Below are 17,770 nucleotides of genomic sequence, written 5' to 3'. Positions count from 1 at the left end.
CCGTGTTTGTCAGGATGGTCTCGATCTCCTGACCTCGTGATCCACCTGCCTCAGCCTCCCAAAGTGCTGGGATTACAGGCGTGAGCCACCGCGCCCAGCCAGTTCTTAAGGTTAAAACTGGTTATAGATGTGTATGTATCTATGTCATAGTTGAAATTAAAAACAAAATCACAGAATAATCTGTAGAAAAATATATCTTTTTTGTTTTGTTTTCTTTTTTTTTTCTTTTTCGAAATGGAGTCTCACTGTGTTGACCAGGCTGTAGTGCAGTGGTGTGAACATGGCTCACTGCAGCCTTGACCTCCTGGGGTCAAGCAATTCTCCCATCTCAGCCTCCCAAGTAGCTGGGACTACAGGCGTGTGACACCACATCTGCCTAATTTTTTTTTTTTTTTTAAGAGTTGTGTTTTTGCCATGTTGCCCAGGCTGGTCTTGAACTCCTGAACTCAAGCAGTCTTCCCGCCTTGGCCTCCCAAAATGCTGGGATTACAGGCATCAGCCACCGTGCCTGACCAAAAATATATCTTTATATATTTGTCACTTGATTGTGTATATCTTAAAAGCGATTATGCAAACCCTGCAACTATTATTGACATTTTCTCCATTTGCAGGTTGTAGAACACGTAGAGCCCTTACGTCCCTACGAATCCCTCGACACCCTGAAACAGTTCCTCCAGTATCATGGCAAGATTTTGTGTTTCTTCTGCCTGTGGGATGACTCAGTCTCAATGTTTGGAGACCGTAGAGAACTCATCCTGCATTACTTCTTGTGTGATGATACTATTGAAATCAAAGAATTGCTTCCACACAACTCAGGCCGAGATGCTCTAAAAATGTTCCTCCGGAGGAGTAAGCTACCCAAGGTGAGCAGTGGATATAACCACTTTGAATTTGCTTGTGGGTCAAGAGACTAGTCACTGTTTGGAATGTTGTGTGTTATGACTATATGATGATAGTAACCATGCACTAGTGCAGGTATTTAGAAAACTTTCATTTTGTGCCCTCTGTTAATATACATCTGTGAAAGTAATACAGAGAATATGATCAATTAGAGTTGGAACATTGAAGTTAAGGCAAGTAAAGGAAAAAAGTCAAATGTAAGAAAAAGCACCTATTCATCATTGAGTTCACATCCAGTTTTATGAAACTAAATGACTCCTTAGTAAAAGAATTGCTTGTGGCTTTGGACAGGGCACTGCAGACTACTGAAGAGAGCCCATGGTTTGGTCTGGGTTGTGAATACAAACACACACTTATACACGTGCACCTACATGTGCATGTACACATGCACTCACAAACATACACATGCAAGTTTACAAACCAAAGTGCCTTTTCTGAATGTAGCAACTAGTCACCAACTAGCCACTAGCTAGTGGCAGTGATGACTTTTGCATTTTATTTAACATTAAAAAGAGTTGTCAGATTGATTTCTACAAATATTTATGGCCATTTGAGAGCTCATGTAATTTGGGTGCAGCAGAAACAGCCCAGACCTGGATTAGAGTTGTGAGTCTGCCCCTTAATAGCTGTGTTACCTTGGGCAAATCACTTAACCTCTTTGAGCTTATTTCCCCATCTTTAAAATGTCATAACATAGTAAAAAAAAAAAAAACAAAAAAACACCATCTAAGGACCTGTAAACACCTATAAGGACACTTAAGAACATAAAGGCTTTTTCAAAAGCTCTATGTTATATTTTCTTTCTTATTTGGATAAAGTGTCTTCTTAGTGCACATGAAAAGGTTACCATAATGCTAATTTCCGAGGCAAATAACTGCTAGCCATTCAGTCGTCACCGGGAGGCTTTCCCAGATTCTCTGAGCCCACTGCTGGAAGCCCTACTGCGTTTGCTTGGAGGCAGGAGAGGCACAATTTGTCCCAGAGGGAGCCCTGGGATACCCATAGCAGGCAACCAGGAGGTGCCAGAAAAGCCTGTTTTTAGAATGGCTTTGAAAAATAGGCTAAATATAAAATAATAATGACATACCTGACATTTACAGTGTGCCAACATTAGTTAATTCATTTTATTCATTCATTCAACAAATATTCATTGAGTGCCACCTCTATGCCAGCCCTGGGGTTATAGTAAGAAAGGGAATGGATTAAATCCTACCACATCTTGTTTTGATTTTGTCTTCCAGAATTGCCCACCTAGAGTCTATCAACCAGGCCAGATAACAGATCGAGCAGTTCTCAATTCATATGGTGACTTTATAAAGAACCAAGCAGATGGCTACCTGTTCGATAGATATAAGGGAAGGAACCTCATATTTTATTACCTGTTTCTAGTGTGACTTCTTTGGAACCTGAACAGTGGGGCGAGTTACGTACTCTTCTCTTGTGAGATTGTGAATGAAATCGATGAATAAATGTATGCATTGTACTGCTATTTATCAGTAATAAACATGCTGAAATGTCTATATAAATATATGCAATGCATTGCAGTTTGTAAGTATAATACTACAGTGCTAAAATAATACTTTAGAATATTAACATCAACTGGTTGCTTTTTTATTTGATTTTAAAAATTTAGTTATTAAAGATTGAAGTTTTATTTTTAATTTCCTTTTTTTCTCTGGGAAGGGGTTCCTGGTTCTTTGGAGGGTCCATGGTGCCAATGCTATGTTCCTTTGTCTTTTTTAGCTAGGAAAAGTAGACCAAGAGTTTTACAAAGATAGTGACCTGTCCCTAGGAGTCACCATCAATGTGTGGGGAAGAAAAGTGCTCCTTTATGACTGTGATGAATTTACGAAGTCTTATTATAAGTCTAAATATGGAATTGGTAAGTGATACATATGTCAATTAAAAATATTTTTTAAATTAAATTGTTTGTTCCCTAATTAAGATTTTACTTTGGAGTTTCAAATGCTAGGCTCATAATAGCTACCACTTATTGTGCATTTGCTATCTTCCAGCCGTTTGTTGTCTTATATATTCCTAACAATTCTCTATGGATAGGCTCATTATCCCCATTTTAGAGGTGAAAAAAACCGAGGCTTAAAGGGGGCTCATTTGTCCAAGGTTATACAGTGAGCAAAGAGTGAGCCAAGATTTGAACTTGTCTGCCTGATGCCGGGGGGCTAAATGTTTTGGTTTAGCAATCGAAATGGAAATCTGAATGCTTTTCTTTTCACTTACTTCTTCTTACCACAATGGATATGCCTAATTGAGTTATTGAGGGAATTCTCTTCTGCTAGTTTGCTCTACCTTTCCTGGTGAGGCTCAGCCAGGTTTTAAGCTTCTCTCTTCTCAGATATTAACTCCATTCCAGTAAGGTTAGTTCAGTTCAGAATGAAAATGAGCGGTTGATTAAGCACCTACTATATGTAGGTCACTGTAGTAGACTTAGGAGATAGAGTTGTGTAAGAGGTTTCTAGGCTGGAAGGGGAACTGAGACCTGCAGCGTGTGACACCGTGTTATGAGTGTCTTGGAAGCTGGCGGAGGATGTGACGTGAAACCTAAAGCATAAACCCTCATTTGTTAAACTCCCCTCTACCTGAGGCTCCAGATACCTGCTGCTGCTAGGAATTGATGGGACTTGCTGACCTCCCAGTTTGGGACTGGAGTTGGGATAGTGGGTACTTAGTCCTGTACTTCTTTCTGAACCTTGGAGTATTCATATGAACACACTTCCCCGAGGGGCAAGATGGAAGCCAAGTGCAACCGCAGCTTCTTGAAAGACAAGGTGCTTTGTCACTAGAATGAGATGAAGCCATGTTATGTGTCTTGTTGTCCGCATTGTGTAGTATTCCTGGCCTTCTGGGAATCTTTATATTGTGAGAGAAGGCACATCAAGTACACAAGGGGGTTAGAGTGAAAAAGGCTTACAGTTTTACTCTTAGGTTCATTAGGGGAATTTGTTGCACTGCATCTGCATGCCAGATTAGTCAAAATGTATGGGCCCTACTGGGGCCAAATTGGTGGCCTCTTTTTATTTTATTTTCTAAAATTAGTCCCCTTCAGTGGACACAGTTGGGCATATTTGCCTTGGGGACTGTGGACAAGAAGCAGCCAGGAATGTGCAGGTGGCAGCTGCTATAGAGAAGCTGCTGGTGGCCCCTAGACTGTGGGAAAAGAATTTGGCCTTTAATAAATGTAGATGCCTGTTTGGAATCCGTCTTTAGTGTAGAATGAAAATTTAAATGTATATATCAAGATGAGTCACCAAAAACCGTAACTTACACCTGATGATTACCTTAATATAAAGGATGTGGTGTTCCAAAGCATTATATGATTCCTTAAACATAAAGTCTAACTTTTGGTTGATGTTTGTCTGTCAGCTTGGTGAGAATATGAAAGTTGTACTTGGGAAAATGAATGTCCTACTGGTGGGACTTAGTATGTTGTTAGGGTCTTAACGGCTTCTCTAGAAAAATTTTCGAGGCAGTGTGAATTCCCTGGTGTGCTCCAAATCGAGCCATCCTGGGTAAATGTATCAGCTTCAAATGTCCTATGGTCCATTTCAGTCGAGTCCTTGTGCTAATTTCTTTCTGTTCACTTCTTTTGTTCACTCTGTGGACTAATTGTATTATGTAAAAAAAAAAGTAGTCTGTGCCTCTAAAGCTAATATAACATGAGCATTATGCATTTAAACAGAAAATTATGCAAATGCAAAATTATGATGCATTTCATAGTCACACTGACTTTTTATATTTCTCATAACATATGTTAAAATATCCCATTTAACAGACACTATTATTACACAACATTTCTTGAGTTACAACAGTGTACTTAATGTAAGTAAAGACTAGAAATTATATCTATGATGAGGTGGAGGGGAGAATGAATCAGTGTTCTCTGATAATCTTTGCATTTGCTTTTCCTGATTTTTTGGTAAGGTTAAATTAATATCCTTAATGTTACTTAGATACAGTTATTTCTGCCATTTTAATTTTATTTATAGTTCATCTGGTCTCAGCAATTTTTTAAATTGACCAAATTACATGCGTTATGTTTTGGTATCCTTAAAACCCAAACCAGGACAAAGTTCCATCAATCATTGTGGTTCTGTCAATAATTGTGGTCACATTTCCTCCTTTGTCAATAATTGTGTTCAGTAGAAAACCTGGGTATCTCCACTGTGCAGCACGCAGGAAGGATCTGACAAGCAGCAGCAACACAGCTAGGGGCGTCTCTAGCAGGAAGTCAGGGGAGATTTCTAACGCAGTACGCCGCCTTGGTGCTTTAGTACCTTCTCCTGTGTAATGACACCCCAACATATTTTGGGGGAGAAAAAAATGGCAGACAAAGAGAAGGAGTTGGCCACAGTCCCAAGAAAGGTACATGGATAACCTTTCTATTTATGTAGAAGTGGAGGGCTTGCTAAAATTCCAAGAGACATTTGAGCTCCTGTGTAAAACTCAATCTCTTAAGATGATTCCTTCATACATTTAAGGATTCTAAGGAGAAGGTGATTCCATAGATTTCTTCTCTTTAATAGTGCAGTGGGACCCCCTCCATCAGGCAGTTTGGCCATCCTGCTGGCCCTGGCTTGCCTGCCAGGCTGTAGCATGTCACTCCCTCATTATTTTATGTGAATGAACACGGTCCGGCAGATGGAGGTCTGTTGATCTTTCCTATAGCATGAAGGTTGAAAAAGGCTCTAGGGGTTCCAGCAGGTGTTCCTTTCACTAAAAGGACAGGGATCAAATGTAAACTGTTCTTACGTAGGAATTTCTGCTTTAGGTTATTATTTGTCTATCAGTGGACTTTCTTATTTTTTCTTAGTGGCTGGGACAATGAAACTAGTAACAAGATTGTTCATTCTCATTGCTTTTGAACACTTATTGGGCTATGCTTAGATTCAACAAAAATCTTAAAGCACCTTTAATTTTGTGGAGTCATTTCTGGCCATCTCTGAATTTTTAGGAACAGCAGGACATTTAAGATGAGTGTTTAATGATTATTTGAGTGAATTGGACACTTAAAATTGCACCAATAGGATAGAATTGGCTTCTGGTCTCATCACATGGCCCTGATGGACCTAACAATTTTGTTTCTTTTGCTTCCCCTATGAAATGAAGATGGTTGAGATGGGAGGATTCTTAAAGATTTTATAGCTCTAACATGATGTGATTCACGAATTTAGGTTTCATTGAAATCATTTGACATGGGCATTGAATACAAGCACAAGTGGATTTACCTTGAAGCTAATGAAGCATAATCTTTAGAGGTCTTCCTTTCCAGGGGTCCCAATCCAAGGCCCTGGCCTAACTTTGTCTTAGTAATTTGACATTCTTTGCCTAGAAGAGCTTTGCCCAAATTATTTAAGCTTCCAGCCTCCCAAAACCTGTATTCATCTCTAGGCTACTAGAACATAAGCAGTGAACGTTGAGGTAACTGAAGGCTTTTCCCAGTAGTCTTTCCCACTGAGATGGTAAATAGAAAATCACCACGAAGAAGCATTAAGACTCCTTTGTAATATGTATCATCTGTCTGCCAATTTGTTGGAATCTAGTCAACCATGGATGGGCATTCGATATATATATGTTTTGACAAGTCACTTGGAATTAGAAGAATCAGATAATTAAAAGACATATCTGTCTCAGGATCTAGCAGAATGCCAACTTGAGACATTGGGGAAGATGCTTTGTACAAAAATGTATACTTTTTCATTTATTCAATGAATATTTTTGAACACCTAAAACACGCAGGATGCTGGGATGATGGAAAACCAAAGTGAGGAAACTTGTCATTCAGCTGTGAGTCCAGAGCTTTGTGAACGTATGCAAATTACCCAGATAAATGGGATTTAAAGTTGGATCTTGAGCCAGAGTTTCCAAAAAGATGTATGTGGTGGTATAAAAGTCAGGCATGATGGAGTGGAAAAGTTCTCAGCTTTTATACACTAGATGGCACTGTGGGTGCAGAGGAAAGCTCTAAATTGGTTCTTTTGTTACTTAAATCTGTTGCAAAAATTATATGGTTGAGAAAACAACAGTGTGTTATAAGCCCTGTAATTCTAGGGGGAAGTGTAGAATGCAGTCCTAATTACTTTGAGATTCAATATGTGTCCTCTTTTGGTTAGACTGCTTAGATTGGTATGTAGAGTTGTATGTATATGTCTCCTGTTGAAAGAAACTGCTCAGGCCCAGATTTTTAAATAATCACATACAGCTCTCCTGCCATGGCTATGATGTTCTTCCTGAAATGAAAGACCAAACAGTGGTGCGTTAGATGTAATGGTTAGCAATGATAGAGTCTACCGCAATTCTGCCCAATTCCAAGATTTGAACTCTCCTCTTTATTTCCAAGACTTTTCTTTAATCACCATAAAAATAGCAATAGTTGAAGCTCACAAGTCACTTCTGTACTGGCACACTGGCTCCCCCCTTTCACTGAGTCACCTTTATAAACATGTCTGCTGTAAGCAGTCTCTGTTAGGATGTAACAATACTCTTTTGGGGATTGTTTTTGGGGAAATTTCACACAAAGGCTGCTAGGAAGTCTAAGGACATATGAAAGCTGAAAATGTTTTCAACAAGAGTTAGAAATGGCCTCAAGCCCTTAGCCTTTTGATCATCAGTTAAAAAACAAAACAAAACAAAAACCAAACAACCACCTTAATATTAAGAGTTAGGTTGTCTTGGATGAAAAATTGATCTCCATTTTCTCTTCCGGAGGTGTGCACTAAAATTTGTACTCTTCCTCTATGGGAACTTTGACAGTGGAAAAGGAAATATTTGCTTATGTAGAACTCCTTTCATACAGGATTGAAAACACCTATGTCATACTGAAGCTTGGGGAAGAAGTAGAAAATAGATTCTGTGGGAGTTTGTTTTGTTTTGTTTTAGGAAAGATGTGGCATCTTTTTTTGCCATTTATGTTGGGGACAAACACAGCGACTTGGATAGACCAGGTCAATATGTTCCTTGCTCTGGAGAGCACGGTTGCTTCTGAGATTGTACAGCCTCGCAAATGAGTACCTGAAAGCTCCTAGGCTATTACAAATATGTTACCAGCTCTCTCTCCACCTCTCTTTCCTCACAGATGATAAGTATATAAATAAAATCAACAGTATTTACCGCGTAGCACTCCCTTGGAGAGAGTAGGCAGTTGGCTATTTTAAAAGTTTTTTCTTTTTCTGTTTTGTTTGTTCGCTTCATTGCATTTGAGTGCAATTGTAGTCTTTTCTTGGGCTTAACAAAAGCTACCTGGGGCCGTGGCTGGTGAGAGGAAAGTTCTGTTTTGGTGCTTGTTTTTGAACTACATAGGGAAGTACTATGACCTGGAGTTGCTTTGGAGGCAATGGAGGGTACTCAAATAGAGGGTGCAGTAGGAGGAGATGGTGGATGGGGAAGGATAAAGGCGAATAGTCAGGAGTAAGTCCTGTTTGGAAAAGAATTTTATTAGTGAGTGTTGACTGAGATAGGAGAGGGCTAAATTACAGGTTAAAATGTGGAACGAGTGGCCTAAAGTTTCAAGTTTGAATTTTCATATTATTGGAAAAATCAGAGGAGAACAAAAAATATTCAGAAATGGGAATGTGATGACAAAATATAAACGTTTACTTATTTGACATAGATTCTTTTTTTTTTTTAACTTTTGAACCAATGGTGATTATTAAGTGAGTTCCATGGTTTTTGTAAACATGATTGAAAAGTACTCTCACAGGATTTTGCTGTGTTTTGTTTGAAAGAGTTTAAAATAGTCTACAAAGATCTCCATGTTCATCTTGAAAACATAACAAACCTTTCAAAACAGCCATAATCAGGGCAAAAAAAATATTGATGTTTTGTTTGCCTTTGTTTTGTTCTAGAGAACTTTACCTCAGTTTCATGCAAGCCTCCTTCTCCTCCTCCAAAAATAGAAAGGAAATTTCCACCTTACAACGGTTTTGGTTCTGAAGAGGATTCTCTCCGTAACTGCATAGACCTCAAGCCCACACCTCATCGGAGGAACTTCAAGAAGTTTATGGAAAAAGACAGGTGCTTGAGGGAACCATGATTTTAGTCTGATCTTTCCCAAATGTGTTTGGGGTTTATAACATAGTTCTCATGACGAAACAGATGTCACGCAGCTCATCTAATTGCAAGTCCAGGGAGACATTATTATAGGCTTTTAATGAGGTTGATTAACATGCACGTATTAACAGGTTCTTACTTGAGTGCTTATTTTAATAAGTATCATCTGGAGGCCCCTAAAGTAATATTATCTCTAGTCTATGTTGCCTTTCCATATCTATCTATATATCTGTCTCCCGAAAATAGGAAAGATGTAGAGTAGGAGTTAGCAAGCTCTTTCTTAAAGGGTCAGATAGGAAATATTTTTGGCCTTGTGGGCCATACGGTGTCTGTCACAACCACTCAGATCTGCCTTTGTAGCGTGAAAGCACCACAGACAGAATGTAAATGATTGTGTGACTGTGTTCCAATAAGACTTTTTTTATGGACACTGACATTCAAGTTTCATGTAATTTTTACATATCACAAAATATTACTCTTATTTTGATTTTGCCAACCATTTGAAAATGTAAAAACCATTCTTATCTCAAAAGTCATATGAAAACAGGTGGCCTGGTAGATTTGGCTCACTGACTGTGGTTTGCCAACCCCTGCTATAGAGATTTCAAGGATTTATACGTGTTTTTAAAAATGTTATTTGGTGATTAATGTTGTTTTCACTTGAGAGGTTGGTTGAGTTCAGTAACCATAGGTTTCTCACTTGGCTGAATATAATTTTAAATGATGGACTTTCAGAAGTATTCCTAATAGACATGGAGAAAAACCTGCCTGTAAATCATGCATATAGAATGTAGACACTGCCCTCGGCTACTTTTTGCTTCTGCAGGGAGAGCAGGCCCTGGAGAAAGAAGTCAGGGGAAAAGTGGTGGGGAAACATTGTAGATGCTTGAATAGGATGTGGGCTAAGGGTTACAGTCCTGTGTGAGGGAAATAATGGATCAGGAGATTCTGGGGAGAAGCAGTGATAAAGGGAATGTGGTAAGTCTAGGAGAAGGAGAAGAAAAAGACATCCTGAATTTCATAAAATTGATTGGGGTCAGGTGCTGTTGTAGCACATTTGAAGGAGAGAGAACAGTAGTTATGTTGTATCTATAAAAGTGGTAAAAATTGATTAAGAATTATATAGAATGTCTTAAAGTCTGCCTTTGCTATGACATGATGTCCTTTGTCTTTCTAGAAATAATCTTTAACTTTTAAGGATTTTAGGGTTCTATTTTTAAGTTTTAGATTTGATGCTTCTCAGGAGTGGTCCCTGTACTTTTTAGAAATGCTAATTATTGTGTCTCCCCCACCCCCAGACTGACTGAGATAGAAGCTCTGGGGAAGGGGCCCAACATTCTGAATTTTCTCACGTCTTCCAGTGGATTCTGAGACACACCAGTGTTTGAGAACCACTGATTTTTATCACATAAGAGGGTTGCCAGCTTATACTCTGTCCTCCCTTATCGAGAACAGTGTTTAGGTGAGGTTCCAGGGTAGGATTTTTGATGGCTAACTGCTGTTTTTAAGGACAGCCACCCGAAGGAGGTGGGCAGGAAGAATGTCCCTATTGTAAAAGGAGAGGGAATTTTTCTTATAAGTAAACAAGATGAAATATTTTCCAGGGTGTTGCTTCTGGAACCCAGGGGAAAACCGTTCTTTGTGAGTAGTTGACTTAGTCCCTCTTTCTGTCTACACTGGGTAAACTTGCCCACAGAACACTGACTGTAGATGGTATTCCATGTTCTTGTCATGTTGTCATGGCTGGAGAATGGTAGTATAGGCACAAATGTCTCTCATTTTGTTCTTTCTGTCCACTGCTCAATCAGTGCCAGGAATACACTTTCCTCAAGCTCTTCTCACACAGGGACCATGTTTCCATAGTAACTAGCACATTCGGCTGGAGACTTATAGATGAGTTTGAATAACCCAAGGTTTTAAAACTGTAAGAACCTAAGGAAGATGATTTCACAAAGCATACAAAGAATAGTTTTTTAAAATACAAATAAACTGTGAATTGAGACATGGAATTGTACATGACACATTGATTATATGTATATTGCTATTAAAAATGTACTTGGTGCTATTGTTATGAGGTTAATGCTGATCTATGAGTCATTGGAGGGAATAGTTTCAGATTAAAGCATATGAGCTTTTGATGGATATAAAGATCATCTTTATTATCTGGGTAGATATCACTGCGGTAGCCTGCTGGGCAGATTGTCTAGTCTGAGGAGGGAGAACCAGGATAATATCTTTCTTGCTGCACCAGGCTGAATTAGTTACTCTGTTCTTTGTGTGCCCACAGTACTCTGTTGATTATATTTCTAATAATAATATTACTACTATTACTGATTACTCATAATAAGCCATTAGTGGTTACTATGTGCTATGTTACAATACTTAATCTAATTTAATCATCAAATCCTTGGAAAGTAGATAATGTTATTGTACCCATTTTTTACATGAGAAAACTGAGGCTCAGAGAGGCCATACAACTTCCTCAAGGTGACACAGCTAATTTTTAGCTGAACTAGGAACTGAACCCAGGGAAATCTGACTTCTGGAATTTACCTGTCTTTCGACAGAACCTATACATATAACAGTGCATCTTAATGACTTGTTTATGTAATTTGTGGGCTCCTCTTAGACCAAGAGCTCCTTGAGGGCAGGGGCCAGCTTTATTGCTTCCATAAGAGTTAGTGCTGGCTATATATTTGGGGATCAATAGTTTGTCTAAGAAGAGAAGGAATGGATGAAGAAGTGAGCAAATAGAATAAATGTTCACTCATCCAGTTCTTAATCATGGATAGAAGAGACAGATGACTTCTCACCAGGAGGGTTATTATACCAGACTTGTGCCAGTCATAACCATATAGCATCCAAAAATTCATGGTTTAATCTTCATCTCTGTCTTGTTACAGATATTGTCCATCTGCTGTCCCCACCAGTCATTTTTTTCCTTCTTTTAAAAATGTTTCCCCATTAATAAAAATAAGCCTTCATGTGTCTTCCAACCATAAGACTCTATAGCTCTAGATATATTTGAGGTTTTTAGTAGGTGTATAGCCCTGGATGAGCCATTCATTATCTTAGTGAATAACTAGTTCTTGAATCCCTGCTGTGTGCCAAGTAGTGTTCTGGGTGTTTGTGATACATCAGTGAACAGAATAGACACCAAGGCCTGCCATCGTGGAACTTATATTCTAGTTCTGGGAGGTGGACCATCAATTAATACATAAGTAAATTATGAAGTATTTACAAGACGTTAAGTACTGTGAAAAAAATAAAGAAGGTATTAAGTTGCTGTGGAAAGAATAAAGGCAGATTGGGAGTATGGGGCTGAGGAACATTCCTGGTTGCAATTTTAAATAGTGTGGTCTTGATGGACTTTACTGAGGAGAGGAAATGTGCTCCAGGCAAAAGGAACAGTCAGTGTAAAGGCCCTGAGCAAGAAGTGTGCTTGGGATGTGCAAGGAGCATCCGGGAGGCCGACATGGATGGAGTAGATGAGTAAAGAGCAGAGCACACAGAGAGGAGATGAGAGTGTATGGGGGACTGGGTACACAGGGCTCTACAGACTGTTTAAGGATGCTTTTGACTTTGAGTGATAAGGGGGCCATTAGAAAATTTGAGCAGAGAAGTGACTTGAGCTGATTTTCTTCTTAAAAGAACCATTCCAGTGTAGTGTTGAGAGCAGACTATAGATGGCAGTGGTGGAAATTAAGACTGGGTAAGAAGCTACTGCAGTAGTCCAAGAGAAAAGTTTTGGTGGCTCAGATCTGGGTGAGCGCAGTGGAAGTGATGAAATTAATTAGTGGATCCTGGAATTGTTTTGAGGGTAGGGCCAGTGGGATTCCCTGACAAACTGGTTATGAAGTATGAAAGAAGTGAGGAGTTAAGATGACTCTCAAGATTTGGGCTTGAGCAACTGGAAGGGTAGAGTTGCCATCTACTGAGATGAGAAAGACTGGAGATAGGGTAGGTTTAGGGACAAGAGTAGAAGTTCAGTTTTAGAACCAGTTAAGTTAAGGATGTCTATTAGATATCAAGTGGCAATACCAAGTAGGCAGTTGGATACATGTGTGAGTATAGGGTTCAGAAGATAGGTGAATGTGGATGCCATCAGCATGTAGATGGTATTTAAAGCCATGATACCAAATTGCATTAAAGCCTTGAGATTGGATGAGATCACCAAGGGAGTGAATATACCTAGAGCAGAGCATGACCAAGGAATAAACTCTGGAACATCCCCAATTAGGAGCTTGGGGAAAAAAGGAGGAACCAACAAAGGAGACTAAAAAGGAGCAAACAAGGAGGTAGGAGCAAAACCAAGAGAATGCTGGATCCCAGAAGCCAGTGAAGCAAGAGTAACACTGAAGGAGTGATCATTTGTGCCAATTGCTGCTGATTGGTTAAGTTAGATAGGCACAAAAAATTAAGCATTGGAATTGGCACCGTGGAGATCATTGTTGACCTCTACAAGAGCAGTTTAGGTAGAGCAAACCTAATGGAAATGGATTCAAGAGAAAATGGGAGAAGAATTTGAGGTAATGATTTTAGATAACTCTGGGCTGTATGTAGAAAAAGTTAAGACATGGCTTCTGGACCTAGGAACTTATAATTTGTTTGGGGACAACGGGAATAAACACATTTTTAAAACAACCATCCAAGAGTACAAGTCTATATAGAGCTAAATTGGGTGTGGCCTTACAATTGATGCAGGAGGTATAAGTAGGTGGTCAGCTGGAGCATTGTGATAAAAAAGAATATTCTGGGAAGTTTGAGAAGTAGTTATTAGGGAAATATCTGAAAACATTTGCAGTGCTTCTCAAAGTATGCCCAGGGGACCACCTTATCAGAATCTTCTGGGGTGCTTATTAATAATGCAGGTTTCTGGAGATGTGAGCTAACTACTGAATCCCCCCATATCTCTGGGGATTGGACTCTGGATTCTATATATTTAACAAGCTCCCCAGGTGACTTTTATATATAATAAACTTTGTGAACTGCTATTCTAAAAGTTTTATTGAGTAGATTATATTCTCAATTGATGAGATCTCCAGAACACTAGATTTAGGTGAAAAAAAAAGGCATATTGAACATGTGAAAAACCCACACTTAACATGTACACTTATAAATTATAAGAAGTTAAATTTACAGTAATATTCCTTTTCCTGAAGTTAGACCTTCCTCAGTTGTTTCAGTGATATTTCTAGTATCTGAAATGTTATGGCTTTCTTGTGTGAGAGGGGCTACCAAATCTATTTGTTACATATAAATCCAATTATGTACCAGAGAAGATGGTTGACAAGGCATAGCTTCCCCCCACACTATATGAGGTCTGTCTGAAGCCTGGAAACTGGGTACAGAGAAAACAGCCATGCAGACCTGGCTGCTTTGCTCAGGCTGTTCTGGGGTGAGCCTTCCAAACTGCTGCACACCGTCTCACATGGGGCCTCAAGCCTAGGAATCTTGGTGCTATCCTTTTTCAGCCCGGATTCTTGTACAGCCTGAGAAAGGAGCAGAGAAAAGCACTTTTTGCCTCTGCAAATCAGAAATACTTGGTTTATTTTTTAAATCACTGTGAACACAAGGAAAGAATGATTTTCAGTATAGGAGACCCTGCAAGGGAAGACTTCTCTGCTTAGAGTTGTGACAGAGGACATGGTTTATTCTCCTGTGTACCTCCCTGGGGTAATGATTTTAGTTATCAAAGACCTCTCCAAGGGTTTACTGTTTCTTACAAAGTCCACCTTTCACTAGCGGATATCCACAGACATGCTTCTGCTACAGACCATAAATCAATTTCTTCAGTGACCAGGCAATCAACTTTGGTAACTTTTAATTCTATAATTTGATCCTATCTTTAGTCTACTAGACTATTCTATTTATGCGTAGAATTCTGAGTGCAAATTCCAATCAATGCAGATCTCATAACAATTTTCCATAAACATTTATTGAATACTTACAATGTAAAAAGTATTATATTAGATAATGGTTAATAAGACAATCTTTGTCCTTGGAAAACAGACTTGTAATGGCTTACAATACGAGTGATAAGCACTATTTAAAAAAAAAAGGTGGGTCTATCATATTTATTATAGCATTTGAAAAAGAAAAGTTAATGTTTCCCTTGAAGGAAGTTGGGGGGTTGCTGGGGAGCTGGAGGAGTGAGTCTGAGAGGGGAGGATGTGGGCTGGAAGACAGAAAAGTAAAGGGCATGAGACAGTGAGTGGTGAATGGGGGAGGTAGCCCCAGATACTGGCAGAGCCCAGGATTGCCCAGGCAGTAGGGCTAGGTGCTTGCTCTTCTTTCCAGCATGATTATTGTGATTGGTGACTAGCCTTGTCATTAGAGAACAGCCTGTTAGTGCAGCTGGTTTGAACAGTGGGTTTATGACGTTTGTTTTGGGTTCATTTTCCCAATGTGTTACCCAGGACATGTAAAGAATCAGAGATATCTTAGTATACTGAGAAAATTCCTCTGCATTTAGATTTAGAACCTTAATTAGAAGATGGTTGAACTCTTTCACTTTGGACAGTTTATGCCTACTATATTAAAGCCATATTATATCTTTTGCAGACTTTTAAAAACATGTGGAAGATTACCTGTATAATGCTCTAACTCTCATTTCTCTTCCATTTAGCTATGGCTCCAAAAGCAATATACTCCGTTTTTTTGCAAAACTAGTCACAGACAAATGTGTTGACTTGGACAGGATGTTTGTTATTTCATATTATCTCGGTGATGACACCATTTCAGTGTTTGAACCTATAGAGAGGAATTCAGGTAAGAGATATACTCTTCACAGTATTTTCTTGAGAACATTTTAAGTGTCTCTTCATGTTGAAAATTAGGGAACATGATCTGATTTTGTAGCTTAGATTATCTACAATAGAGGCTTTATAAAAAAAACCCTGAACAATAGGGTTTTTACAGATCTCTTAAATGGGAACCTAAACATTTAAAATGATAGAAGTGGAACAGTTTTGGTTGGCTTAGGGCTGGGAGACCTGGGGTTACCTCCTTCTTGCCACTATCCCCACTTCCGCTGTGGCCTCTGAGGCACCTCTGTGGAACCCAAGGGCTTCAAAATCATGGTCTGAGTACCACTAGTTTTACTTGTAGCCAGCAAGCCAAGAGGAAGTCTGTGTTCTTGGTAGTCCTACTTACAACATTTTTGTTTGGCTGTAAGACAAGAATCCCAGGTACACAAATTCAATCGTCAGGGTCCATCTTTATCTGGTCCTTCTGTCTGTTGAGGTTGTTGCCAAGGTTCCAGCACTCAGGCCCACAGAATGCCTCTCTGTAATATGCTGGTACCACCGTCATTGCTGAGGAGAGGCATTGACTTGCCCAATCATGGCACTGTAGGATCCTGTTCTTTGTCTCAACATGTTTAGAACTTTTATCAGTGCTGAAGACACGCATTTGGGAAGAATAATCAGTGATGTGCTGGTTAACTGGCTCTTTGAAAAGATTTTAAAAGCCCTGATTTGTACTGTTTGCCAGTTTCCATGGTGTGAATACCCCAACCATGGCCAATTTCAAGCAGCCAAGAGTTTAAAAACTGGCTTGCAAAATCTCTGAAAATTCAACTGTCAGCTCCTATGAGCTGGTATGAGCTACTTAGCACACCAATGAGTAAGGAATAACTTGTATAACTAAGGCTCCAGAGTGATTTGAATAATGGATCAAATCTTAAAATATGAAATTGCATAGGGATGAATATAAGTCATGCTCTTACAGGTCAAAAATCAACTCTATACACTTAGAATGGGGAAGATGTGGCCAAACAAGTTGCAGCATGTATGAAATAGAAAGGAGTGATGGTAGTCAACAACAAGCTTACTAGTAATCCTAGTGGCCATGATTGAGAACTTACTATTATCCTTACAAGGACTTTATGAGGTTAGGTTTTGTGTTAGTCCAGCTCCTCTAAGAAGCAAATGCCAAGACAGGATTAAATATGCAAGAGATTTAAGAGGGGGAATGCTGGTGAGGGAAAATGTGGAAGGAGCCAGAAGAGGCTGGGAGAGCTGTCAGACTGTAGTGCAGTTCTGATGCCTGTGAAGCACAAAGGAAAGGAAGAAAGAGGGAGTCTTAGACTGCAGTGAAATTCTAAGAAAATTTCGACAAGGTTGACAGGGAGTCCTTGAGGCAAAGTTGCTAGTTGGAGGAGTCCTTGTTTTGTAGGAGTGAGCCTGTCTTACTGTCCCTGCCTTGCTCACTCATCTGTTGGCAGCAGCCTGTGGGAAGAGTGACCTCAACACACACCTGAAGATTGATTTAAGAACACAGCAGCTGGGGCCTTCCATCAGTTATGTTCCCCACTATAGGCGACCTGAGAAGTACATTTTCAGGGCCTCCACACATCTGATTCCCATTTTACCAGTAAGAATTCAGAGAGATTAAATAACTCCTAAAGATCACCCAGCGAGCAAACAAATGACAGAGCTCGGAAGCCTGTGTCTTTTTACCACCTATCATTTCTGAATGTGGTAGGAGGAGTGGGATGAAGTGACCAAAAAGCTTATCTGGTCTCAGGCTATATTTATAGGTCTGTAGATTTCAGTTCAGTATCAGAAGATGCTGGAGTTCCCTGTTCAACTCTACTGGCTACTTTCCAAGAGGTCAAAACAAATAATGTCTAGAAGAGAACAGATGAAATGATGACAGTTCTGGAAAGTAAGAAATATGAGGCATTACTAAAAGAAGCAAAGGAATTTTACCTGTAGGAAAAAAAGACTTAAGGGGACTCCCATAGTTATCTTTAAACACTTAAGTAATCTCCTTTACAGAAGTAGGGCATTTGCTACCTAAT

At 39.4% G+C, this 17,770-nt stretch overlaps 1 protein-coding gene across 1 annotated transcript in view; it reads left to right on the top strand.

Annotated features, from left to right (window-relative positions):
• The window catches only part of EFHC2 (EF-hand domain containing 2), a 199,513-nt gene that overhangs the window by 91,304 nt on the left and 90,439 nt on the right, over positions 1 to 17,770 (top strand). The window contains exons 5-9 of the mRNA XM_063601869.1: positions 612 to 863; positions 2,142 to 2,255; positions 2,644 to 2,782; positions 8,760 to 8,928; positions 15,593 to 15,735. Of these exons, the coding sequence (XP_063457939.1) occupies positions 612 to 863; positions 2,142 to 2,255; positions 2,644 to 2,782; positions 8,760 to 8,928; positions 15,593 to 15,735 (817 nt within the window). The remainder of the gene's footprint in view (positions 1 to 611; positions 864 to 2,141; positions 2,256 to 2,643; positions 2,783 to 8,759; positions 8,929 to 15,592; positions 15,736 to 17,770) is intronic.

Source organism: Pan paniscus, chromosome X, assembly GCF_029289425.2.
Source record: "Pan paniscus chromosome X, NHGRI_mPanPan1-v2.0_pri, whole genome shotgun sequence".
NCBI lineage: Eukaryota > Metazoa > Chordata > Mammalia > Primates > Hominidae > Pan > Pan paniscus.
The sequence above is the reverse complement of the archived record's forward strand: the minus strand, read 5'-3'. Positions and strand labels throughout refer to the sequence as shown.